This window comes from Momordica charantia, assembly GCF_013281855.1.
Source record: "Momordica charantia cultivar OHB3-1 chromosome 1 unlocalized genomic scaffold, Mcharantia_2.0 BLBB01000001.1, whole genome shotgun sequence".
In the NCBI taxonomy this organism is placed as follows: domain Eukaryota; kingdom Viridiplantae; phylum Streptophyta; class Magnoliopsida; order Cucurbitales; family Cucurbitaceae; genus Momordica; species Momordica charantia.
The window spans coordinates 13,538,144-13,565,887 of record NW_028275157.1 but is presented as its reverse complement, the minus strand read 5'-3'; the positions used below and the strand labels follow the sequence as shown (position 1 = coordinate 13,565,887).

At 31.5% G+C, this 27,744-nt stretch overlaps 4 protein-coding genes and 1 long non-coding RNA gene across 5 annotated transcripts; 3 read left to right on the top strand and 2 right to left on the bottom strand.

The window, feature by feature from the left end:
- Positions 1–525: 525 nt before the first annotated feature.
- LOC148213299 (uncharacterized) lies at positions 526–4,311 on the bottom strand. Its single transcript, XR_015789800.1, has 2 exons — positions 3,354–4,311; positions 526–1,017 (listed from the first exon to the last, which is right to left on the bottom strand). It is a non-coding gene; the product is annotated as an uncharacterized LOC148213299 (long non-coding RNA).
- LOC111013797 (uncharacterized) lies at positions 739–2,981 on the top strand. Its single transcript, XM_022288318.2, has 3 exons — positions 739–873; positions 1,575–1,748; positions 2,600–2,981. The coding sequence occupies exons 1-3, from the start codon at positions 787–789 to the stop codon at positions 2,696–2,698; spliced, it is 360 nt and encodes a 119-aa protein (XP_022144010.1). The 5' UTR covers positions 739–786; the 3' UTR covers positions 2,699–2,981.
- A 600-nt stretch (positions 4,312–4,911) lies between the features above and the next one.
- Positions 4,912–8,912, top strand: LOC111013883 (aspartate aminotransferase, mitochondrial). The gene is made up of 10 exons (XM_022288424.2): positions 4,912–5,312; positions 5,391–5,476; positions 5,569–5,775; positions 5,852–5,957; positions 6,418–6,522; positions 6,612–6,784; positions 7,200–7,359; positions 7,444–7,539; positions 8,244–8,338; positions 8,429–8,912. Exons 1-10 carry the CDS (start codon positions 5,145–5,147, stop codon positions 8,532–8,534), a joined length of 1,302 nt encoding a protein of 433 aa, XP_022144116.1. The 5' UTR covers positions 4,912–5,144; the 3' UTR covers positions 8,535–8,912.
- A 3,764-nt stretch (positions 8,913–12,676) lies between these two features.
- Positions 12,677–13,688, bottom strand: LOC111013865 (uncharacterized). The gene has a single exon (XM_022288395.2). It carries the CDS (start codon positions 13,440–13,442, stop codon positions 12,897–12,899), a length of 546 nt encoding a protein of 181 aa, XP_022144087.2. The 5' UTR covers positions 13,443–13,688; the 3' UTR covers positions 12,677–12,896.
- A 10,402-nt stretch (positions 13,689–24,090) lies between these two features.
- On the top strand, positions 24,091–26,970 carry LOC111013879 (WEB family protein At2g38370). The gene is made up of 3 exons (XM_022288418.2): positions 24,091–24,260; positions 24,364–24,600; positions 25,283–26,970. Exons 2-3 carry the CDS (start codon positions 24,430–24,432, stop codon positions 26,807–26,809), a joined length of 1,698 nt encoding a protein of 565 aa, XP_022144110.1. The 5' UTR covers positions 24,091–24,260; positions 24,364–24,429; the 3' UTR covers positions 26,810–26,970.
- The last annotated feature ends 774 nt before the right edge of the window (positions 26,971–27,744 follow it).

The window sequence follows — 27,744 nt, the reverse complement described above, 5'->3', positions numbered from 1 at the left end:
TTAGTCCATACGCTTTAAAATATTTTAAAATTAAACTTTTCAACTTTAAACATGGTATCTCTATCTAGTCTCTTTATATTTTAAAAAGTTTCTAATATATATCTCTAAAAAATTTTAATTTTGCGTAGTTAAATTCTGTCAGTACCACTGAATACTTGAATGAGTGAAAAATCAGCTCATAATGCAATCTTTAGATAATAAAGTTAACATGAACTAGGAAGCATTAAACTAATATAGTTGGTTAGAGAATTCATTAGATACATGATTGGAAGTTGTTCAAAATTTTATTTATAAAAAAAAATTAAGTCTAAGGACAAGAGAAAATATATATATATATATATATATCTTTTGAGTACAGAAAAACGCAACTTTAAAACTTAACAAATTTATTAGAAATTTTTTAAAATACGACAATTGTTGCTCAAGTACAAACTTGTATTTTAATTTTTAACAAAATAAATAAACTAAATAATTGGCAATTTTTTAAGAGAAATTTAAGTAGGGAAGGGAGGGCAATCACGTAAATATGCTTTGGAAAAGTACAAAATTTGAATTTCCAGGTGAAACAGAAGCACTCGTGCAATGGCAAAAAATATTAAAAAGTAAAAAAAAAAGGAAAAAGAAAAAGAAAAGCAAATATAAATGAAGAGGAGCTCTTGGTTTGCTTTATTTTAAGAGCTGTGCAGAGGAAGCAAAGGCCCTCTGGTGGCGCGCAGCCGGCGAGGAGAGGAGACACGGCAGCCGGCGGACGGCGGACGGCGGAGGTTCAAATTTGGTGGCCCCCAAATGGGTTCGAGGGAGCGAAAGAAAGCAGCAGCTTCTTCTCAGAATCATAAGTCCAAAGAATTTCGTGCATCCACAAGCTCTAGTGCTGTACTTTTCTCATCATTCAATTATTCAATTTCAAACTCAATTTCTTCTCCAAATTTAATCTTTGAAAAATCGATCAAATCGAGTTTGATTTTGCCTGCGCCTAAAATAGGGTTGTTCAAGGTCAGGGACGGAGAAGCCTCATCCCTGCAAAATTATCCACAAAATTTTACAGGGATTGAGGCGGAGAATTCACGAGGATTGGATTCTCGTGAATAATTTTTTCCGTTTATTGTTTTTAAACTTATTTCTCAATTAAATATTTTTTCTAAACAAATTTCTAACCATAAAACCCATGGAAGGGGTGATATTGTAGATATATAAAGAGTAATTAATATGATTAATATTTATTGTTTTTTCTATGATTTATTTCTCAATTAAATAATTTTCTTCTCTTTAATCATAAAACCTCGTCGGATGGATGATGCAAAAAGAAAACAATTTTTTTTAATATGTATATAGAGAATAATTAATATGATTGTTTTATTGTGTGTATTAACTTAAGGTGAGGTGGGGAGGGTCCGTCCTGGGGGATCTAAACCGAGAATTTTCGCTCCATTTAGACATATTCCTGTATAGAAAATGGACATCCCTAATTTGAAATCATATGATATCAATTCAATGGATTTTCATTTAGACATATTTTTCTTTTTTTTTTTTCCTTTCATTTTGGGTGGTTGAATTTTGAAGTTATTGAGATGCAGGAGGTGAATGTGGAGAGCGTAGAGAGGGGTTTTGTGATAAATGTGTATTTGGAGAGGAATTCACCGGGATTGCTGGTTCGGATTCTAGAAGTTTTTGAGAAATTGGGCCTCGAAGTCCTCGACGCCACCGTGTCGTGCTCCGATTCGTTTCAACTCCAAGCTGTTGGGGAAGAGGTCACCTCTCTCTTTACTTTTTCAACTTGTTAATTCCAACACTCAACTTTCAATTTTTGTGTCTAATTCGTCTTTTAACTTTAAAAAATTTAGTTAACTTTTAGACGTTAAACATAGTTGTTGTAGTTGTTATGGTATTTTTGTAGACACATAAGTGATTTATTAGATATTTTTTTAAAATTGAGAGACTTAGCTATGGTAGTTAAAATTAAAAGACATCCTTTTCAAAATTTATAACCAATCAAATACATTTAAAAAATTTAAGTACTAAATTTATGAGGGAAAACTCTCATATGATTTTTTCTATCTTTATGGTAAGATAAATTCACAACAATTATGATGGAGGATATTCCTCTAATTCGTACTCTCCAAATAGTCTGTTTATAATGTTATTAACACGGCGTGAAAATGATTTGTTTTTATTTTATTTTTGAAATTGCAGCTAAATTTTAAAATAAATAAAGTTAGTTTCTCAAACTAAATTCTCTTATTAATGAAAATTAGAAAAAAAAAAGTTATCAATACAAACTTATTTGTAATGTTGGTCTAAACTTTTGAAGTTTTGTCCAACATTTTAAATGAATCATAGTAAACAATTTTGCTCTATGATAAAAATGAAAAACTTAGAGATATATATATATATATATATATATATATATATATATATATATATATATATATATTAAGAAAACCAATCTTCTGTTTTTTAACATTGACTAGAGTACATTCCAAAAGTAATTTTGAAAAAAAGATAAAAATAAGTGTAAATAACTCATAATGTGTCAAAATCTTGATTGTTGTTATAATGAAAGATGGTGAAAACTGAATTATTTGGGTGGTGTTTTGAACAGAACGAAGGCACCAAAATCATAAAGCCCCAAGTGGTGAAAAAGGCAGTAAAACAAGCAATCAAGGAATGGAGTGAAAGTGAAAGTAATGGGCAGGCATAAAAAAACAACTATTACATTATTTTTATTTTTCTCTCTTTTTCTTTCATATTTTCTTTCACCCCAAACAGGACAACTCTTCTGTGTATAGGGTAACAATTTTTCAACCCTCTTTCAATTTTCAAGTGTAGAACTCTCCACCCAAGGGGAAAAAAAAAAAAAAAAAATCCCTAAAGCTCTTAGAAATTCAGAAAATTGTTTTTGCCTCTTCTCTCTCCCTCTTTGTTGTTAAAAAAATGTGTACTACTAAATTTACTTTAATCCACGCGTTTAAATTTTTTGAGTTGATTATGGTGATTTAACATGATATATGGGTAGAAGGTCCTCTTACGGTCGAATTGATGTAATGTTATTTCTTCTCTATTTAATATTGATTATCACTTGTTAAGCTTTGTGCAAATTTTCAAGCTCACCAGAAGTTCAAATTTTTGGGTTGATTGGTGACTCGAAAATTCAAATTTTATAGGTGTTTGATCTGATGAAGATCCTATATTGAAAAGACAAGAGACCTAGTTATAAACTGTTGGGTTAAAGATTAATATCAGATAGAGTAGGATCGCAGCTAAAAGTAGATTGAGGAGGGGAAGGACACAGTGGTTTCATATGGAAAACCAAAAACAAATTAAGGTAAAAACTAGGGGCAAGGATAGAAGAATACCTCTAAATAAAAATAAGCATTACAAACTTTATTTGTCATGTAGAGGGAAAAAATATCTCATAAGAAAAAACTCTCTATTTTTATCTCACCAAGTCTCACACTTTAGCTAAATTGATTTGGAGATTTTGGGATGGATTGCCAAGTATGAACCATCTATTTATAGTCCAAGCATACTTGCCCATCAAATAATTTTATGGCCACAAATATGTCACGTCCTAGCGTGAACAAAGTGTATGATCGAATGGCTATAGATTTGCCACATCTTAACATTGGACAAAGAGTTAATCTAGTGGCCATAAATCTGCAGCATCTTGACTTTGGACAAAGTATATGATCTAGTGTTAATAATTTTGCCACGTCTTAGATAAAGTAATTGATCCTGTGGCCACAAATTCTCAAAAAATACTTGTGGAGCAAGTTGACGAAATATTCAATTTTGTTTTACATATAGGACATTACTTACTTCCCTCATTCTCAACATGGTTTTGAAATATTAACTTAATAAATCTTTAAATATTCAATTTTGTTTTACATATTAACTTAATAAATCTTTATTTATGAAATCGAACACGAAAATCTGAATTAAATGAGTAATATTCTTTTTAAATCTGAATTAACACTCTTTTCAAATCCCTGATGAATTACTAATAAATTTTGTATTAAGCTTCCCTTCTTCAATATTTAACTCAAATGTCAATCAATTTCTTAAGTTTCCTTCCATATTACAAAATCTTTTCTTTCTACTAATGATTCTATGGAAACACATCAGCATCGCATGTAAGGGACAAAAATTAGGTAAAACGTCACAATGGTTTTGTTTAAATAATCAATTCTATTCTTACTTTTTGACTCGAAATTAAGCTCAAATTTTCATATGAGTTTTGTTCTATTTTGATTCACGAAATCTAACACGTAATTATAAATTGAAGGTTGAAAAATTTATTTAGTATTTGAACTTTCAAACTAATGATTTAGTCCCTATTTTAAAATTGGTTAAAATTTAGTCCATATAGTTAAAATTTAGGTTAGATTTAACGGAAGATGTGATTTGTCCACGTGTAAAAATAAAATATTCAGCTGTACAAATCGGTTTAATTTTGAGTCGGTTTAACTTTAGACTGTTTCGAACTACTTGGAAATTATTCACCTCACCCTCTAAATGAAATTGAATTTTTGTCAAAATAAATTACGTAGACAAAAGAGTATTTAAATTTTAAACCTTAAATTAATTAATCTCTCCACTCTTAGTTAATTATTCCAATGGAATATTCTTGTTATTTATGACATTCAATTTAGATTTACTTAATCTTTCTTTCTTGATGAATTGACAAAACAAATGGGCCAACCAGATCCTAAAGAGCGGCCCAATAATGTGAATAGACGGGCTAAGCCCATACATCGAACTCAGGTGCCCAATTCAAACTGAGCCTAGCCTGAACATCTCAAATAGTTTATTGGGCTCCATTAACACTTTGGGCCGTCTCACCAACCAGCTCTTCAGTCTTCAGTCCCCCGGTTTTCTGAAACCAGCGGAGGAAATCTAATCATTTCCGTTGGCTGCCGGGAAACAAGAAACAGCGGTGGTTTTTTCTTCCTCATTCTTCGTCAACAACGAAGCAACGAAGAAAATCGGACTCAGTAGAGCATATAAAAGAAAACCTTCGTTAACCATGGATTCTACACTAAACTTCAGTGTTTTGTTTCAGAAGATTTGCCTCAGAGGCATTTGTTTGGCCCTCGGGCGAGAAGAATTGAAGGAACAGCGAAAGAAAGAGATAACGAACAGTTGTAATGTGGAGAAGTTTGGTACTGACGAGAAGGTGCTTTTCGACTTCATCTTCGAAGGCTCTCGGTCTCGGATGGTTCGATCATATTGAACCGGCTCCGAAGGATCCGATCATCGGAGTTACTGAGTCTTTTCTGGCCGATCCTAGCCCTAACAAAATCAACCTTGGAGTGGTAATAAACAATCTCTAGTCCTCTATTTCTTTGATTGTGGACTTTTTGTTAGGTTTTCGTGGTTTTGATTTTTGGAAGGGAGCTTACCGGGATGACGAGGGGAAACCTGTGCTGCTTCAATGTGTTAGGGATGCTGAATCGAAGATTGCCGGTAGCGAGTTCTTGTAAGCATCAATGCTTAGTTTAACAGCGGAGTTGAGTTTTCTGCTTTTAATTTTTTGGCTGAGTCTTGGATTTGTTCTGTTTCAAAATTTAGAGAGTCAATTTCTGCTGCCGCGAGTTCAACATTTGTGGAGGAGAGTGTGAAGTTGGTTTATGGAAAGGATTCTGATGTGATCAAGGAAAGAAGATTTGCTGCACTTCAGGCACTTTCTGGAACTGGAGCATGCCGACTATTTGCTGAATTTCAGAGGCATTTTCATCCTGATGTTCCAATTTTCTTGCCTGAACCAACTTGGTCTAAGTAAGTTTCGTTTGAACGCTCTGTGCCTCTCTCTCTCTATCTCTCTCTCTCTCTAAAATTTACAAATGATGTGCAGCCACCATAACATTTGGAGAGATGCTCAAGTGCCAGTGAGAACCTACCGCTACTACCATCCAGATTCAAAGGGTTTGAATTTTGGAGCATTAATGGACGATATCAAGGTATGATGTGAATTTAATGTTAGCTTCAAGACCTAGTTTCGTCTTTTCAACTATAGTCTATATTCTATTTTAATTTCTAAATTTTTATTTATTTTTTAATTCTAGTCCCTAATATGCATTTTAGCAATTTAGCCATGTGTTAGTTTTTCAATAATTATTTAGCAGAAATTTGAATACAGTTTGAAATTCAACACTTATGTATAGACAATATATAGACAATAGAAATTTACTCAGGTAAATGAAGAAAGCATAGGCTTGTTTTACATCTTTGTTCATTAATTCATTATAAAAAAATCAATGACAAAGTTTTATGTAAAAAATAGAATGTTTGAAAGCTGACGGATATGAAAATAAAGGACCAAATTTAAACCTTATTGTAATTTTCCCTCTGAAAAATGTTTCTTCTCACAGTGGCAAGTGAAACTTTCTGGTCTTATATGTTAGTTTTTATTTGATGTAGAATGCCCCAGAAGGTGCTTTCTTTCTGCTCCATCCTTGTGCTCACAACCCAACTGGTGTCGACCCAACAATGGAACAATGGAAGGAAATTTCAAATCAGTTGATGGTATTTGCGAAGAATTTGATGTTCCACTTCCACCGTTGCATGATTACTGTAGTGAATAATGTGACTTAACTTCCAACTTTGCCTGCCAGGTGAAACATCACTTTCCCTTCTTTGACATGGCGTATCAAGGTTTTGTCAGTGGAGATCTTGAAGAGGATGCCAAAGCTATACGGCTTTTTCTTGAAGATGGACATATGGTGGGCTGTGCTCAGTCTTTTGCGAAGAATATGGGTTTATACGGACACAGGGTTGGTTGTCTAAGGTTGGTATATCTTGGCTGAACTCTAGATTGCTATCAATAAGGAAATATACAGTGTCGAGTAATTGTCTCATGATATTAGTCGGAGTGGACATGAAATGTAACGTAGATACCCACAATTATATTAAAGGGAAACGAGTATTTAAACATTTTCTAGTCTCAGTCTTGTAAAGTGTATATATATATATATATATATATATATTTTCTTGCTCCATTATTTTAGCACTTGAAATATTTTGGTGTTTATAGGATTTAGAGCGAATTGATTCAAATTAGGATTGTCACCTACTTCATATTTCTGAGCTTATTTGATAATTAAATGTAGTAGGATCGGATAGGTGAGATTAGTCTAGCTGCCTCTTGCTTGTATCTTGCATTCTGACGTTACATCATTGTCGAATTTTTCCCCATTTTATAGTGTTCTCAGCAAAGATCAAGAGCAAGGCCAGATAGTAAGATCTCAGCTGCTGCGACTGGCCAGGGCAATGTATAGCAGCCCTCCCATTCATGGTGTGTTATTAGTCTCAACAATCTTGAGCGATCCACATCTGAAGGCTGAATGGATTGAAGAACTACAGGTAATGGATAAATTAACTTTGTAACTTTTTGATTCTATGGAAGATACAGATTCTGATCTGCTTTTGATCCTCTTGCATTTCAAGGTCATGGCCGATCGTATTCGATCTATGAGAGCTAGTTTGTTTGATAATCTTGAGAAATTGAAGTCTCCTCTCAATTGGGACCACATAATCAAGCAGGTCAGTTTTAATATTAGGAGATTGACGATTAGATTGCATGTATATTTCTCAATATGCTTTTAAAAATTTTATTATCATTATATAACTTGCTATCAATATTGCATTCTAAAACAATAATGAGAATCCAACTACTCTTACTGGTTGCATTCGAAACAGAATCAAGCTTTGTCAAGGATTCTACATAAAAAAGATAAGGGCCTAACAAATGTTTATAATAGACATGGACTACTTCTCTCATTTCCTATTGATTTTGAGATGAAATCTCATGAATATTCATATGGTATCAAAACCCAAAACGCTCGAACGAACATCCGGTCTAAAAATGAGATTCAGTTAAGATCGACGAACCAAAAGAGCCATGATCTTGAGGGACATTCAGGATCTTACAAAATTTATAATAGACATGAACTGCTCCTCTCGTAGCCAATTGGTTTTGAGATGGAACTCATGAATATTGATAATATTAGCTCTCTAATTTCTTTTTATGTTATTAAATTATAATAATGTCATAAAACTCATTTTTGTCACATTTTGGATCTCTGATACTGCGTCTTGGTAAGTTCTTATAACAAGACTTGGTAAAATATAGAGATTTGAGTAAACACAGAAGTTCCGTTTTACTGCAAGTCTAAAGAAAGGGAGGGGCTTCATACAGCTCGAATGTTTTGCTATTCATCTATTTACTGAATTGTAGCAAAATGCAGGTTGGAATGTTTTGCTATTCTGGATTAAACTGTGAGCAGATTGATGAGCTGGCCAGGAACTTTCATATATACATGACCAGGGATGGACGTATGAGGTACCTTTATAACCTTATAAAGCTGTATTCAAAAAATTGTTGCTTTCTTCCCACAAAAATGTTCACTTTTCATTGTAATCTTTGGGGCAGCATGGCCGGTGTGACGACGAGAAATGTGAGTTATTTAGCAGATGCAATGCATCAAGTCAGCTATTACGATCGACAATCCTTAAACGTCTCCAATGCCAGCTTCTAAGGATGTCGTCTCAAAAACAGTTCAAATCTTTTCATTCTCAATTATATATATATATATAGAAGAAATCTAATAGGTGAGCCAACCATCTGTTTTTTTACCAGCTTTGGTGGCAGAAACTTGAATGAAATACTACTGTATAGCTAAAATATAACTGCTTTCTGAAGCAGCAGAATTTACTGAGAATCCTGATAGGATATGGAGAGCCACTATATCAAATATAACTATGCTAATGCTAGATGTGATGGGGGGAAAAACTTGGGGTAATTTGTAGGAACTTTTTGGGAGAGATTCAAACCTCAAATTGTGTTAGATTTGTGATTCCTTCCTCCATTTTTATTACTTCAAATTAGTAAATTCTCGTTGTATCGATTGGTATCAGTCTACCAGAGCATTGTCTTACTATATACCACTCGTATCAATTGGTATCAGAACATTGTTACCGGAGAATGTAAACAAGAGAGACAAAGTTGATTGTGGAGTTTAAGAGTTTGACCGAAGGAAACAAAATACAAATGTCATATTAAATGCCCAATGCCTTCCTATTTTTGTCCGAACATCATTTTAGGAAAAAAATTTTGTACTAGAGTATGAATACTTCTTCCATTTATGGTACGTCACGTAACATTGTATTGAGAAGTCATCGATATTAAAAAAATTATTTAATAAGAATAAATGTTAGTGTCAAAGGGAATATAGTATTTCAATAATACTTTTTTTCTATCATTTAACATATAAACATTACGACTGAGTTATTTGGAGGGCCTCACTGTCGTATACAAAATATTTCTTATATAAAGGGCGTCTCTTAATCTTATCTTATATGAGGACATTTTTCTAAACAATTATTCAAATGAAAGCCTATAGAAAGCTCAAAATTGCAACACTAACTAAAATTTAAGGTAAAGATTCTAAGTCAATCCAAACATAACTTAGTAGATGAGGTATCTACTTATCATTCCAATGGTTGATAGTTCGATGATGTATCTTGCAATTCTTAAACTAAATAAAATAAATATTCCAATGTTTTATCTTACATAAGATCTTATTCAATAAAATTCACCCATATGGTACACATTGTCAAATTTATGGGTAAAAATTGATATTTCCCCCCTAAAAAATGTCTATTTTTCTCCCTGGTGTAGGTGAGAATTTCAGAAAAAGAATTTATACTAATGTTATTTATATTGAAGTATGTCACCAAACGTTTAAGAAAAAAGGTGAAATTTATTGAATAGAATAAATGAATATGTTGGAGTGATTAATTGTTTGTGGTACCAATTTCTTTTTTCTTTTTTTTTTTCAGGTGGAAGTGTGGGTGAAAAATGGAATATATGATATTATTTGTATGAATAAATGTTTGAAAATGACATGTGGTGGGTCGTGGCTGGCTGAATTATTTAATTTCTTTTTCTTTTGCAAAGGTGAATTATTTAAATCGATACGTGAAAAGTGTGCCGAAAAGCTTGATTCAAAGATTGGAAATTATATAGTTAAGTTCCTCAAAATTGATAAACAGCGTCAAACATAATTTATTTAGTTAAGGCAACAGGACTTTTCAGTTCAATATTCAAAATTTCACTCTATATTTGTGTTGTTATATTCTAAAAATTAATTATATTACGTGTGTGGCAAAAAATGAGGTTAGATGAACCAAGCATTAAGGCTAATAAGTTTTAGTCCTAATATTTGGGTACTTTTTTCAATTCAGTCTATATTGTTTAGAAAAATTCAATTTAGTCTTCCATGTTTTAACTTTTAACATTTTTTTAATTTTAGTCTTTCATGGTTGGTAAATACTAAATTTAATTGATAATAAACTTACATGCCATAATATTTATTGAATTGGCAGAAAATTAGGACTCGTTTGATAACATTCTTATTTCTTGTTTTTGTTTCCAATTTTCTTAAGAAATCTAAACATTTTGTCAAATAACTATATTTCTTGTTCCCCTTTTTGGAGCATTCTCAAAAGTGTATACAAATTGGAAACAACCAAAACAAATTTTTTTTATTTTTTTTTTATTTTCAATTTGTTTCAAAACATAGATAAAAAGATTGTTTTTATCACACTGGATGGGGGTCATGCAATTAATTTTTCTTTACTAAAAAATAAGAAACAACAAAGGACGTTATCAAACGAGTCTTTAAAGAATGAAAAATGTCGTTTAAGAGTGCAAAGTTTCTAATTCCTCCAAATTTCGAAAGAATGTGTAATAATTTTGAGTTTTTTTTTATATATATATGTCTAATTTTTCTCCTTTAAAATTTTGCCAATTCACTAAATATTATTTCAGGTAAGTTTATCATCAGAGCCAATTTTTACATTCATAATGGTGAGTAGTATTAGTCGGTAACAAATTGGAGAGATCTGAAAACTGTATTATTTCTCTCACATGAATACATGGTATATTTGGTCAGTATAAATACAATTCAATCTGTAAGCTTGTATCATAACAAACTATCTAACTACCATAGTATTCATTAAACTATGGTTAACAAACTGTGGTTAACACTAATAAGTAGCTCATTGTAACATAATAGATTAAATTGAAACTTTTTCCACAATACACAAATTAAATGAAAAAAAATACTTAAATAATAAAACATGTAATTTTCCTAAAATATTCAATTGAAATAGTCAATATTTAAAAATGGTAAATTGTTAGTTCAAAGTTAAATATCTTGATGTTTACATGTACCTACCTTTTTATTTTTATTTTTAATGTACCTACTTTTCTTACATCAAACATTTGTAGGATGAATTTGCCGTGAAGTATTTTAATAATAATTGTAAAATGCAAATGATATGACCCTTCTTAAACTGATTTTTTTCCAATTGAAAAACTAAAATTTCAAATTATTATAATAATTTTAAAATTAAATTATAAGTTTGCTTCTTAATTTTTAAAAATGTATTTAATAGTTCTCGAATTTTAAAAAGGATTCTAATAAGCCTCCAAATTTTTGATATTATTTCTAATAAATCTTTGAATTTTAAAAATTCTTGTTTCTAATAAACTAAAATCTTTGACTTTTTATTATTAAGCTTCCTTTGGTTGGTTGTTTCTAGTTTTTTTTTTCTTTCTTTTTTCTTATACGATGTTATTTTATTTTATCTTTTTGCAAGATATGGAACCTTTGAAAAAGGATTTTGTGATAATTCTCTTTGGTGAAATTTAAAAAGTTTAAGAATACAACTACTTTGATACTTAATTTTGATATTTGTTTAACTAAAAACAAATTACTTGCTGTTTATGGATGGAGTGGCAAGAGTGGGCAGGAAAACTAGTGTTTAAAAAAGTGATAAAATATGTAATAAACAAAATTTAGTTAGAAGAAGTGATAAGAAAAAGGTTGTCTGCAAACAATATATTCAAAATATTCATTTACTATTTTATATGATCGAATTTTTATGTAAATGGAATAAATTCAACATTCTATGGGAGCATAATATTTAGGTTATAAAACACAAATGTCTAAAGTTCATATATATTCTAATTTCTAGTCACTCTTTTTTTTTTTTTTTTGAGACTGACATTTTTGTTACAACACGTAGAGATGAGAGATTCGAACTCATGACCTCTTAATTAGAGGTAGTTATCAATCATTGCTGATCTAAATTCATATGGACTTGTGAGATTGCCTTAATTGAAATATATTGGTATACTGACATTAATTAAAATTAAGAGTGTTAGAAAAAAAGGTATTTTAATGGGTTACTAAAATACTTGTCTTGAAAATATACTAACAATTTTTTATTTTGCAAATATGACAAAATTCTTAAAATAAAAAATTTTTATTTTCTTTGTTATTTCAATTTTACCCCTGTTACTAATATAATATGCATATTTATTAAATAACCAATATATTAATATGAAGTATATCACAGTATAGTTGATATATATTTAATATAAAATATATCAATCACATGATATATTTTATTTTAGGTATATCATTAGTATTTAAGCCTATTAATAATATATTTGATATTAGGTATATCATTATTTTCCATTTTTTCATTAAACCTAGACCTCTATATTTTGCTAAAATTACAAATTAACTAAAAAACCAATTACTATATCTATAATTAACTTTTTTTTTTTTGCTACATTTTAATTTTGCAGGCGGCCCAAAACAATATATAAACAAACACCTGACAAAACAAATTATAATAAACAGTAAAATAAAAAAGATGACCGGTTAGTTTACCTAAACAAATTAAAAAAAAAAAGAAGAAAAAAAACATTGTTAAATTTTATTATTATTTTTTTACAATTTATTTTCAACCATTCCTTTGGCGTTGTCGTCGTCGATACTCCAAATGAACAGACATTATTCTCCGACTCCGATCCCGATCCCGATTCAGAACCTACGAAGATCGTCAATCCCTCCGCCGCCGCCGCCGCCGCCGCTAATCATCCTGCGGATTCCGAAACACATAACCGAACCGGTGGCCGCCGCTTCCTCTTCCTCCTCCGAACACCGCCGCGCCGCCGTACGGCGCCCGGTGGCGAACTTCACTCTGGCAGGCGAGTCGATCGCCGATCCGGAAGACGGCAATGTCGCGGATCTGGAAAACGGCGGCGCCAACAGATCGAATTTCCGCTTGGGATTGAAGAAGATGTGGAAGAGATTGAGGGATTTGGAGCGGTTTTTGGGCGGTTTTTTAGCGGAATCGGAGAAGAAAGAGGGAGGAGGAGTGAGAGGGGGCGTAAGGTGGTCGGAGAATCGGTGTTTGGGCGTACCTGGCTGAGATTCCCAATCGAAGGGGACGGCGCCGGCGAATCCGCCATAGTAGACCGATCTGGAAGAGGAATTGGCTCTGGAGCTTTCTCTGCTTAGAAGCTTGGAGAAGAATTTGTCGTTCTGCTTGATTTGGAGCGATTTTTGGGGATAATCGGAGCTCATATTTCGCAGATTTTTGGAAAGAAATGTGTTGATTCGCGAGGTGTGTTGGTGTTCTTTATACTCTGTTTCTGTCGCTCTGTGAATTCTTAAGCGACGCCATGGCTATGGCTAATGCTAAGGGTCCCCTAAAACTGTGTATAATAATGTAGCTCTGCACGGCCTTTGCCTTTGGTTCCCCGTAAAAGAGACTCTGTTTATTTATTTAGCAAAACATCTGGAAGGAGGTAAATGCCTCAATCATTGACTTCTGCTGCTGTTTCTGAGTTCGAATCTTCATTCTCGTTTTTATATTATAAAAATGATAATAAAATCAAAAGAGGTCATTGTTACCTGGGTAGGCTTTGATGGGCTTAAAGAGGTTCTTTTTTGACAAACTTGAAAATATATTGGTGGTAACCCAATCAAACCATTATATTTTCGAGTTGGGTCATTAGGTTGTAAGATTTTAATCAACTGAGCAAGTTCATCCTTAAAAATTAGGAGCAACAGATGGGATGATAAAAACCCTACTATTAATATCAACAATCAAAGTATTTACTACAATGTTTACAGAAACTCCAATCATGAAATCATCGTACTTCGCATCGCTGATATAAAGTCGACTGGGATGAAGTCGAAGATCGAGGGGAGCTAAGATGAAGTTGAAGGTTGCGATTTGAGAAGAAGTCAAGAAGAGGCTAACATTTGGGAAGAATGAAACCCTAAATCATAATAATAATAATTTATTTATAATTTCAGTTTGGTTCAGTTCGGTTCAATTCGGGTTAAACCGATTTCTTCAAACTCGAAAACTGAGCAGAATCGCTCGGTTCACTGAAATAGTAACCCAACCCAAATCAAGTCTTTATCTAACCACAGTTTGGGTTGGGTTGTTTGGTTCTTTGGATTGTAAGTTTTTTTGAATACACATACTCCTTGTGTATCAAATTTTACAAATAATAATTAAATTGATCGATTTTTAAAAGTATAGGACCAATATATATATTTTGAAAATGTAAAAACTAAAATGAACCAAAGTAAAAAAAATATAAAGATCAAAATGAACCAAAGTCAAAACTATACGACGAAAATAGTATGTAACCCATATTATATTCTAATTAGACCTTAGATTTTCTCTTCATAATATTGCATTACAAAAATATGTGGATGTATGAATTTGAACAATCAACTTTATGAGAATTGATAAGGTTTTAACTATTCAATAATGCTTAAGTTGGTTACATCACTAGGCTTTTGAGAACTATACATTTTCAATTATTATCGTTAATATTATTAATGAAATGCTAGTAGTATTACACAAATTCAGCCAATATGTATTAGTATGAGGATCCAATATTTATAATACTTATGATAATAGTTTATAAATTATTTTAGAATATTACATCACATAGGTAAATGATGTGAATTCAACCATCAAGCCAGAATAAGCACAACTCGTAAGTGACATATATTTCTTTCTTTCAAGTTGGAGGTTAAAGTTTTAATATCTCACATTTATTATACTAAAAAAAAAAATCAACCTACCACATTTAGAGACCTTAACCTCTAAGGTATCAATATTCATGGGGTACCTGGGAACAATCAACTTGCTCATGAACTTGCAGCTTCGCTAGAAGCAACTAGTCACCTCCGTCGAAAGATGCTTAGCCAAAAGTGACGAAGGAGGAAGCTGTCGTAGAAGCTTTGCCTCTTGCTTTATAGAGATTGTTATGAACTGACTAGATGACTCGATTCTCCCGGAACGCTAGCTAAACTAATAAATAGTAATTTTTCCCTTCAATCAAATCAAAAAGCAGCATCCCTTATTCCCGTGGACAAAGGCTTTCTTTTCCCTCACATATTCATGAGTTTGTCCATAGTTTTGTCCCATACTCTTATCTCTCCACTTTTAAATAAAATTTTTTAAATGTAATTATTTACTTTATTTTATTCAAATTAATTAATTAATTAAAATTAGTTAAAATAAGTAAATTAAATTTATAATTAATAAAACAACATTAAAATTTTACCAATAATGTACTAAATTCATTACTCTATTGTAATAAATTAATTTATTAAAGAGTATACTTAATTTTTTTTATAAGAATGATAATTAATTGTTGATGAAAATTATTAATTTTATTAAACACATAAAAGGATAAAAGGATAATTATTAAGATTGATGGCTAAATAAAATCAACAACATAAATTTAGGTATATTTTTTATAATATATTTATTAAAGAGTGAAACTTACCTTAAAACATAATTGCTTAAAATAATAATTATTTTAACTTAATAAAGATAAATTAATTAACATAAATTAATTATTGGGAGTTAATCTAGATTGATTTTAAAGCTTTATACAAATATATCATTTTACTAAATATCTACCTATTGAATTTTAGTTAAATAACATTTAATATTAATTATTCAATTGATTATTGTGCTAAATTGTCAATATAGCGATTTATTTTTTTATTTAAATTTGATTTGTTATTAATCAATGTTTACAATGACATAAAATGCATATTTCTAGAGCAATTACACAAAATAAACATATATATAATTTATTTTCAGACATTTTAATCCCGGACATATATACAACCAAACACAGTTATCTTTGTTTCTCAAACATCTTATTCACAAGTATCTTAATCCAAGACATCTTTTTCAGACATTTCTCAGACATCTTTTTTGTTCTTAAAATATTTTTACTAAAAGTACTTTTACTAACAAATTTACCTACCTTCAAAAGCGCAATTCTACCAACACGTATAAATTTATTTTTTTTGAAGTGATTTTCAATCCATTAATTTAAAGCCACTTTTTAGATAATCATCTCTCCAAGTTCTTTTTCAAGAAGACCTTTAAATAAATTTGATTTTTAAAATATTTTTTTTATCGATTTTGTTTCTTTTTTTTTTAAATAATACTTTGAATCTCTTAATTAATATTTCCTCCAAAAGTGCTCTTAAGGAGAAAAAAAAAATACTAATTTTATTAAAAACAGTATCCCAAGCACCCCTAAATAATGTTGAAATTGACGATCTGTAATGCTCGATTATAGAAAAGGGTACGAACGGAGGAAATTGGTGCAATGGGATTATTTATTTTATTTATTTTTGGTTGGGTGGTATGGTTTGAGGTGGAGCAACAATAGCCGTACGATTGATTGGGTAGAGTAGTATATTAAATTAAAATGAGATTATAATAAATAAATAAAATAATAAATTAGTAGGGGGAGGGGACAGCGAGACAAGGCCAAGGATTTGAATGTGAGGATACTATATTGGGGGAGGATGCTGACGTGGGCAATAACGTTTGGTGAGGAGAGTGACGTGGGTTGTTTCGCTACTTTAATTGGTGTGATATAATAGTTTTTTTTTTCTTTTTTGTAAAAACAAACTTTTCGTGTATGAAGTTTGAACTTGATGTCTATTTGATCTTTAGTCCTGAAGTTTAGGAAATGATTCAAAATAGTCCCTAAGTTAATTTATGTATTTTCAACCACGATCAACTTGTTTTTGGCCGTCTTCAGGGCTTCGTCGAAGTAAAAAAAATTAATAAAAGAGGAAGAGAAAGATCAGGATGGGGCAGAGAGGAGAGAGGAAAAGAACGTAAAAAAAAAAATTAAAAAGCCACGTAATCTAACAAATATAAAATTAGTAAAACTTGACAACTCATTCAAAATTTTGACACCTAATCTTGCCACATCATTCTTTTGTTAGTCAACTAACGGTCAAATTAACTTAGGGACCATTTTAAACTATTTTCTAAACTTCAGGGACTAAAAATGTCCAATTTAAAATCTTAGGGACCAAATAGACATCCACCTCAAACTTCAGGGACCAAAAGTGTATTTTCCTTAGTTTTAATAATTATTTATTGAAGTTTATTCGAACTCAGTTAGTTAAGGTATGTCTATCAAAAAGTTGTATATTCAAACTCTTACGTTCATAGAAAAACCAAAAAAATAAAGAAACAAATATATTCATTGAGTGATGAAACGGAAGAGATTCAAGTGATTGATGCAAACGAAGAACCTTACCAAGACTTGACATGATGTGAATTCTCTTGAAAGAGAGAGGTATCTATGGAAACTATGGTTCTAAGAGAATACGTTCTCGCATCGCTTTTTTTTGTAGAAAGCTCGACCAGCGAGAAAAAGTGTTTGGCCGAAGCCAAAAAGAGGTTGACCCACTTCATTCGCCAAGCGAATGATCTTCGTTTCGCGGGAACAACAAAGACAACCATCTCGCGCTTTCCTTTCTTCGGTGCTACCTTTTTCTTTCCAAGGGAGGAGGTTGGGATGTATAAAAACCTTTTTTTGAGGATACCCGGGAACAACTCCTAGGTCAATTAAGGATCAAATGTTGGAACCTCATGGGTAAGTATAAGGTAATAGAATTGATACAGAAATTCATAGACCTAGGTGGGATAGAAGAATTGATAAAGGGAAGAAACAGAAGAATTCCGTATGGGTACAACTCTTATTTGAACGAAGGGAAAAAAATGCAATCTTTGTTGTCTAATAGAACAAAAACTAATACCTTAATTGAGTCCGTCAAGATCAAATCTGTAAGTCCAAGATAACCTAGCTACACTAAAGAAAAGAATACAATAATAGAAGAAACATTTTGACTCCAGGTCCCACTTAGTTCAAAAGAAATAGGAGTCGACATATGTCTCAATTTACTAATGTCGGGTCAACATGTAAATTTTACGTATGTCGTACACGATTTTCATTGATTTAAACCAATCGTCTTCTTGCTGTATTTGGACCATCTTGAGAGACTAAAGAACCATCCAATTCTGAAAGGTTTCTTCTAGATAGAAAAAAACCAAGCAAAACTCTTCCACCAAAAACGAAATTAAGCTGAAAAGACACCCCACGTTGCATCAACATCCTAAAAAATAGAGAGAAAAAAAAAAGAACACCAAATGAAGGGAAAAAAAAAGCAACTAAAGAGAGAGTAAAACAAACTTTCCTAAGCAAAAAGAAAAGAAGAAATATATCAACTTCTGTTTTCTCATAATCCTGCTTCTCTTCCTCTTTTTAGGTGCATTCACCCTCCCTCCCCACCTGGCTCCGGCTGGCACAGATGGTGAGCTGGAGCCACGTACGCCTTCGATTTATACTTATATCGTGCTAAATGCACTCGATTTATATTGTCATCGCATGAAATGCAATGTGAATCTTAAATATGAGGGATCCCAAAAATAAAGAAGGGTGGGTAGCACTCCCACAATCTCCTCTTTTCCGTCAAAATAAATGAGAAGAAACCCTATCTTAGAAAAGTCATAACCAACCTCGTTTTTTAACAAGGTGGGGTCACTTTTCCGCTTGTTAATCCGACCATTTTCAAACCTTTCTTTCTAACCCCATTCAATGGAATACTTTTCAATTCTTACTATTCCCCGCCTTTTAACTTGTTATAAAAAAAAAGAAATCGTTATTTTTTTGTCAGAAAAAAAAAGTCCTTTTTATTACCCTATGTTAAAAATTCCTTTAGATGAGAGATTAAAAATATATATCTCTACTATATTAAAATGTCACGATTTGGAAAAAAAATATTTTAGATCAAATATACCCTTCCAATATTTAACTAACTACAAAATTATCCTTTAAATCTCTAATAATAATTAAATACATTCAAATATAATATTTAATCCATACCTTACTCTCTTACCCTCTCAATCAACCTGAATGGTTTTTTTTTTTTTAAATTGATTGAAATTCTTAACCGCTCATATTATTGAGAGATTGAACACAATTAAATAGTGTATTAAATAGTGTCAACGGCTGCAATTATAGGAATTATAATAAATTGTTACCAATTTATTTATTATTGTCATTATTATTATAGTAAAATTGATATCTATTAAAATTCCATACCAAATATATAAATACAACATAATCAAATTTTCCAAATCAAAATTTTGGGCGAAAGAAGTTGCACTAGAAGATTAAAGACAAGGGAGGGGCCAATTCCGAACAAGACGCGGCAAAGATGATGACAACAAATTTTGGGTGAAAGAAGTTGCACTAGAAGATTGAAGACAAGAGAGCTAGGGGCCAATTCCGAACAAGACGGCAAAAGTGATGGCAAAAAAAGGTGAAAACGAACATCAGTGCAGCAGCGACGAGCATAAATAGCAACAACAATAAGCAAGAATGTGGTGATGACAACAATGCAACAATTGAAGAAGACTAAGATTTTAGGAGGAGAGATGACATTTGATAATTACGTAGTGAGAAAAGAAAGATGAAATGAAATATGAGATTTGAGAGAAAAGTAGGGTTAGATTAGAGTTTTCTAAACCTTGCTTAGTTACAAAACTACCCTTTAATTTTATTTTTTTAATATACCTATTTGGATGAGGTTGTATTTACAAAATAAATAAATAAATAAATAATGAACCTAGATTAAAATTATTGAATTTTAAATATAAGTTTTATTTTTTTGGGAGAAAGGCCAAATATACACTTACTTTTTATAGAATTAAAAGAATAATAATAACAAAATTATCCTGCACTACATTAATATCAGAATTTTCATGTTTAAAAAAAATCATAATTTTCATAGATGATACAAAGTGACATAGTAAATTTTCAGTATTTATTTGTAATATTTCAAAAGGAAATTTTTCATTTGGTAACTCATCTTTTTCTTCATAGTCGTCGTTAATGTTTTCCATTCTCATAGTCGTTTCCATATATGTATTTAAAAGTAATAATGAAATAAAGTACATAAATTAAAAAATAGATACAATCATATTAAATTCATATGATACCTGAGATAAAAAAAATTACTTTATTTTTTTTACTAATGAATCTAAAAAGACCTAAGTAAAAGAATATATTATAATTATAAAAAATTATTATAATTAATCAAATTTGCCCCGAAACATTTTTAAATAAAGTTATTTCAATTAATAAAACACGTATTACAATATTAAAAAAATTCATACAAAAAAATAAAATTATATTGACGGATAAATAATCATCTTTAACATTTTATTTGATCTTTTTAGTACAACATATGGGATTAAGATTCGAACTCACGACCTTTTAGTGGGAGATATGTGTATATCTACCCAAATATGTATTGTTGTTAAAATATTAATCTATTTTATTAAGCTAACAAATAAATCATTTATAAAGATTATCTATTTATTATTTATTTATTTTTTTAGTAAGAAGTGATTTGTTTGAATAAAAGTTAAAAATGTACAATTAAGACACGAACTTCTCCATGAATAGATAGCTCAAATCTCACTCTTATAATTGTTATGCTATATCCAAAACAAATTTATAATTTAAAAATAATAATTGAGTGAGCAACGTCAAAATCACATTCGTGGAGATTATAACATGTGAAAAAAATACTATATAATTTTAACGTTGGAGTGTTCTTTCAACTTAGTTATTTTATTTTAAAATTTTCAATTTAGTCTCATATAAGATTTTTAAGTTATCTCTTGGGATCAATAAAGGTTAAAATTGACTAAGTATAAACTTACATGACACAGTACTTAATAAAGTGACGGAATTAGACCAAAATATTATAATATTTAGTGAGTTGACAACAAATTATATAAGAACATATATTATCTAAGAGAAGAAAATTTTAAATTTCTACTAAGTTATTAAAGTTTTTGGGGAGGAATGAGAGACTTTTACCTCTAAAACTATATTGTTTTCCTCCTCTAAAATTTCACTAATTTCATGTAAATTTATCATTAGTTAAATTTAATTTACAAGAGACTAAATTAAAAAAATGTAAAACGTAAGAAAATAAAGTGAAACTTTTTAATTAATGAAGACTAAATTAAAAAATATACACAAAGAACTAAAACATATACTTTCTCGTAAACGTATTCAACCAACTAAATAAAATTATATTATCTTTTATTTGTTTTTTTTTAATAAAACTACATTTATAAGAATATATAAAATTAATCATACTTAATTTTTAAAAATAATTAAACTGAATAATATTTCATCAATTTATTCAACATTTTGAATATTTAAAAAACACACGCGTGCAAAGTACGTGGTAAAATACGTGCTTGTTGATTAGCACTTATCTTTGTTTTACTATCAATTAAAAAAACTAGTTGAATTTTACTTAGGTTGACATCTACTAGGATTTTGTTGCTAGAAAAATTAGTTGAATATTAATTAAATATTTAGTATGCACCACCACATATTGAACCATTCTCTCTAAACCATTTGCTTTTTTACCTAGGCATTTAATCCATTGAGTCAACTCTGAAAAAAATAGTTTTTTCTTTGTTAAACTATAGATCTAGTTCGTATATTTGAAAAAGTTTTAATTTGGTCTCTAGAGTTTTAAAAGTTTCAACTTATTATACCCCTAAGTGTTATACTGGATTTGAATCATATTTCCGATCAATCTATATTGATTGACTGCCTCCATTATGTTATTACCAACAAATACCACTATTTTTTGTTTTGGATCTTCCAAATCGTCCGGGACGTTTGGACCCTTTTTTTTTCTCGTGATACTTCGATAAAAGATTCATTCTCTTCCTAAAAATAGGGGTAGAACCAATAAATATTTTTTTTTCGATTCATCCCTAGAGTTGAATGCACCAAATTGTTTTTCATCAAATTTGTAGGAATCAATAGAAAATGCGAATCTCTTATGATACACCAGATCCGACTCCATTATTGATAAAGTGAATAGAATTTACTTAGTTTCAATTTAGTATTTGTTGTTTGGATTTATACTCAATTTAGTTCCTATGATTTTAAAGGTTGTAATCTGGTCTCTATGACGTCAAATTTCACATATTGTTTTTGTATAATTTTTTTTCAATTGGCAATTTTTTATTTTAATAATTATACTACTCGATTATGGTAAGATTTAGGGTTAAGTAAAAAATTAAAAGAAAATCAGGCGGAAGGCGTCGTTTTGAATTATGCTATTCTATTCTTTTTATGAAACCTCAAAATTTCTGCTATCTTTTAAAATAAATACTTATTATATTTCTCTTTAAAAAAAAAAAAGAATAAATACTTATTTTATGCTATCGAAATGTTTAATTCCATTAATTTTTGTAAAGTTTGACGTTTGGAAAAGAAATCGCGACAAGATCTTAAGAAATCAAGTTATATTTCAAAGTGGGCCGACCAGTTTTTTCTTCAGGCCCACTCACTAGCTTCCACACCAAGGTACCTTCTACTGGGCCAGCTCCATCAGAAAGTCTTCTGGGCTCTCATAGAAGGGATTAGTACAGAAACTCAATTTTACATTAATAAAACCGTAAAAAGGAAAAAAAAAACAAAAACAGTAATTACAAGTATGAAAAAAAAAACGTATTAATAGTATTTACTAAAAAAGATTGTAAAAGTTGAAGATAAATCTGAAAATTAATCGTCTGTTTGACTTGCTTTTTGAAAATAGACAAATATTTGAATTTTTTGTTTTTTAGGCAGAATTTTTCTTTTAAATGTGAACAAAATAAATAAATAAATAAATTAGTTACAATAGGGGTGGAATCCGCTTGGTTTGGTGGTCAAAATTGATGTATGTATAGATCTATTAACTTAAAAAAAAGGGTCAAAAGCTTTTTTTGTTAAATTTAATTACATAAACAAATCAGTCCGAACAAATAAATATATTTCAAACTAAATTGATTGCTTTTAGTTTTATTTTTTAAGAAATTGAACATATTGATAAATATATTTCAAACCAATTGAGATTGAACTAACTCGATTAAGTAGGGTTTAACTTGCACCGTTATTATTTTTTTTTTTCTGACAAAAACTTGTACCACTATTCAAACATAAAATTTCAAAAAGTTTTTCCTAAGTTGAAATAGACAGGGCAAAGCGAGTATAATTTAGTGGTAAATAGTACATATCTCAAACAAATTAAGAAATTGTGAGTTCGAATCACACCTTGATATGTCCTACTAAAAAATATATACGAAATTTAAGGCCAGCTTAATTTTGAACTGAAACAAAACTGTTGTTAGTTGAGGGTTTAAATCATTGTTTATTGGATAAACTATTTGGTTACTTATTTTATATTTAAAAAAAAAGACAAATATATTAAAAAAAAATGGAGGATCTCACTGTTCGAGATAAGGCACAAACATCCTTAAGACAAACAGAAGACAAGAGGACCAGATAGTAAATCAAGAAAACAAATCTTAGGTAGGGATAAACATTAGATCATAACTCAAACAGCAACTTATCGATCATGAGTTTAGAGACATTGCTTTCGCCGATACGTTTTTTTTGTTTTGTTATATAGTTTTTATAAACATTTCAAAACCTGGACCAAATCTGTGATTTTGTTTTTTAAAATTTAGCTTAAAAGTAAAATATGGAAAAACTTATTAATAAAATTATTAAAAAAACGTAATTTCAAAAAATTAAAAATTAAAAATGAAGGTGACTCAATTTTATTTTATTTTATTTTTTTATTTTTACTTCCAATATAAATTTATAATTTCCCTTTTTTTCGACAAATATAATTTCCCTTTCTTACAAAACAGCGGAACAAAAAAAAATTTAGCGAGAAAGAAGTCTGAGCTCTTAACAAAATTTTGTTCACGTGAAAGGTGAATTAGTGGACGAAAACAAAAGGGAAAATACGCAAAATTGTAAGGAAAAAAAAAATAAATAAAAAGTCGACCATTTCATTTTTCCCTCTCTCGTCTCGCTCTGCGAAAACACTGTAGACTGTGAACCCTGAAGAGTGTACTTTCTTGTCTGTATTTGCTTCTATTGCTGCTCTCGCTACCTTCTTCTCACCAAAGAAAATCACACGCCATTGTTCCTTCCTCCGAACAGTTTCGAGGTATGCTTTCAATGGAGTTTCAGTTTTCCTTTGTAATTCCGTTTTTAAATTTTTAAATGAATGCCTAAACTGTCGCCTGTCGATGTCCATGTAATTTATGCAGCCGGAGAGAACTCTCTTGTCGGAATGGAGATCTGAGAGCCGTGGGATTCTCGGCTCTGGAAGTGGAATGGTGAAAACCGGCGGCGATATGGAGAGGGACGGTGGTGTTAGAGCGGAGGTTGATACTTCGGCGCCGTTCGAGTCGGTGAAAGAGGCCGTCAGTAGGTTTGGCGGAAGCGGCTTTTGGAAACCCTCTCACAGTCACAGTCACAGCCACAGTCAGCTATCTGAACACGAGGTTTCCTCCTACCTCTCGCTCTATATGTGTTGTGGAATATGCATTTTGTTTGGGGAAAACGATGTCGTTTGTTTTGAAATTCTTGGATTCTAGTTGAATGGGCAATTCCAATCATTAGGGCTTGGAGTCTTGGGCAGTGACCGTTCTTGTTCTTTTGTCGTTGTCTTTTGGAGGTACTAATTTGAGATGTTTTTACGCTTATTAGCCACTTCTTGGATATGTACAAGTGATCCTGAATCACTCTGGATCCTGTTCCTTCTGTTCTGTTTGTCACATTAGAGAGATTTGTAAAGTTTGCTGTTCGTTCTGAATATGACTAATGCTACTTGCTAAATTGATTTATATTCTCTCTGTGCTTTGATTTTTGAAAGGTCCTATGGTTTGAGTCTTTGAGGTAGAAAGCTTAACAAATAAAAACTCTTAATGGAACATATAAATACGATATCGCCATGTAGATTACTGGGGATGGGGCTTCCGAAATGGCTATAAAAGAAATATCAAAATATTTGTAAAGACGCAGAATCAAAGACAATCTGGGAAATATTGGCGCATTCACATGGTTTTCATTTATCTGTATTGTGCCTGGATTACATCGAAATCGGGTGCAGATTAATTTGAGAATTAAGTTTGTGCCGTGTGCGCTGACCTGGTATTTATTTTTGTGTTTCTTATTCATCATTAGCATGATAAGGACGAGGTTGAGGTTGACAGTGCTAATTTGGAGAAGCACGCAATGAGCATGGAGAATGAACTGATTATCAAAGAAAGGGAGACCCTGGAAGTATTGAAAGAACTGGAAGCAACCAAGAGGATTGTGGAAGATTTGAAATTAAAACTGCAAAAAGAAGCATTTGAGGTCAGCGAGACTCGGCATACGACGAGAGAGGATACGAATGAAATTGCTGCTAAGGAAGCAGATAAGGAAAACCAGGGGTATCTTGATAGTCCTGGTCAGAATGTGCAAAGCTGCCCTGCACCTGGTTTAATTCTTATGGAACTGGAACAGGCCAAGTTAAATCTTACTAGGACTACTAGTGATATTGCTGATATTCGAGCTTCTGTTGAATCTTTTAACAAGAAATTGGAGAGAGAAAGAACTGGGCTTGAGAAAACTCGAGAGAGGTTAGCTCAGAATTCGTCCAATATATTAGCCCTTGAGGAAGAGCTAAACCAAACAAAACTAAAGCTTCAAGTGGTGAAAGATGCTGAGGCAAAAGGTTTTCCGGATAACCATTTAGAGATTTCGAAGGAGCTGCAACAATTAGGTTTTGAGGCGGAGAAGTTCAAGGAAATGAAGGCAGCGGTGGAACTAGAAGTTTTGAGAATTGAATCCGAGATTGAACGGAACAAGGCCATGATGAATACAGCTCAAGTCAAGTTGTTTGCAGCCAGAAAAATGAAGGAAGCTGCCAGAGCAGCAGAAGCTGTTGCTCTCTCTGAGATCATGATCCTGACAAAGCATGAGAATCCATCTAGTGATATTTCACAAACTCATGGAAGTGAACGTGTAACTCTTTCATCAGAGGAATATTCGACTCTCGCTCTTATAGCTTGTGAAGCTAAAGAACGATCTCGTAAGAGAGTTATAGATGTCATGCAGCAAGTTGATGCTGCAAACGCATCGAAGATGGAGATCTTGAATCAGGCAGAGAAAGCTTCTGAGGAACTCAAAATAAGTCAAATAGCACTGGAAGCAGCTCTGAGCAGGGTGGATGCTGCAAATCAGGAAAAGCTAGCAGTGGAAGAAGCTCTACGAAAATGGAGGTCGGAGCACGGTCAGAAACGGCGAACCGTTCAAAACTCTACCAAGTTTAAGAATCCTTGTCCTCCTCACTATAAAAGGGATTCTCGGCTACTCGATGTAAATGGAATGAATATGGTAAGTGATGGACCGATGCCTGTTTTGAAGCCAACCCTTTCGATCGGGCAAATACTAAGTAGGAAACTGTTACCTCCTGAACAATTCGAGTCGGCAACTCCCTCTGAGAAAAGCTCAGTCAGAAGGAAGATGTCCCTTGGTCAGATGCTCAGCAAACAAAATGACGATCTATCCTCTTTGAAGAGAGCTGAAAAAGATACCAGCCAGAAGCAGCCTTCTGGAAAAAGAAAGAAGTCGGGATTCGCTCGGTTTACGCTGCTGTTGGCGAAGCAAAGTAAGAAGAAGAAGAAACTCACAGTTGCTAAGAAGCAACCAGTAAGTTTAGTTTAATTTGGTTGATCTCAAGATCCTCCACACCTGGGTTCTAAGTGCCTTTTTTCTTGTATCTTCTCTCCACTTGTTAGGTCTTTCTTTAGGATGATGATGTTTATATTTTGGATAGTTTCTAAACGGCTTTGCCTTATATTTATATCTTGTTCTTGATCTTTTAAGGACTGTTATCACTCACTCGGAAAATGCAGTCTTCAAAGTTCAAACTATTTCAGGTTTGTTGAATGGATAAAAATTTGAACATATCATTTGAAGGGGAAAAAGAATACTAACTTAAACATCTCAAAGTCGATCAGATTTTAAAATATTTGTAGGATATCAAAAGAACGCCTACAAATAGGGGTGTAATTAGGTTGGGTCGGTTTTGAGGAAAAATGGAAAAAGTCGAATCGGTTCAGCAGAGAAGAAAACCGACCCAACCCGGACCGATTCAAGTTGGTTCCTTACGCTCCTACCTACAAATACATTCTCTAGCTCATGGAAACAAACGAGTGAGCTGAGTTTGTATAATTTGAAGTCGAAAAATCATAATTTACGTTTAACATATAAATTTGTTTATTTCAATCTATAATATACTATAGAAATTCAATTTATATAATTCAAACTTTTAAATTCACCTCTTTTTTTATTATTTCAATAATAGAGTAGTGATTCGAAACTCCAATTTTTATGGATCTACGTAATATTTTGATCAATTGAATTATATTAATAATGGAAAACTTAACTTCTCTTCTTAAAACTATACGTCACATAGATTTTGACGAAGAATGAGTTTACACCAAGAATATGCAAACCCCTAGGGCTAAAACTTTGCTTCGAAGGAGTTTTTGTTAATGGAGGTTTCTATTTTGTGCCAAGCATTAATTTCGCCGATCAAAATAATATGTTGAAGTTGAGTAGAGTAAAAGACATAAGGTATTTGATCTTGGGTATTT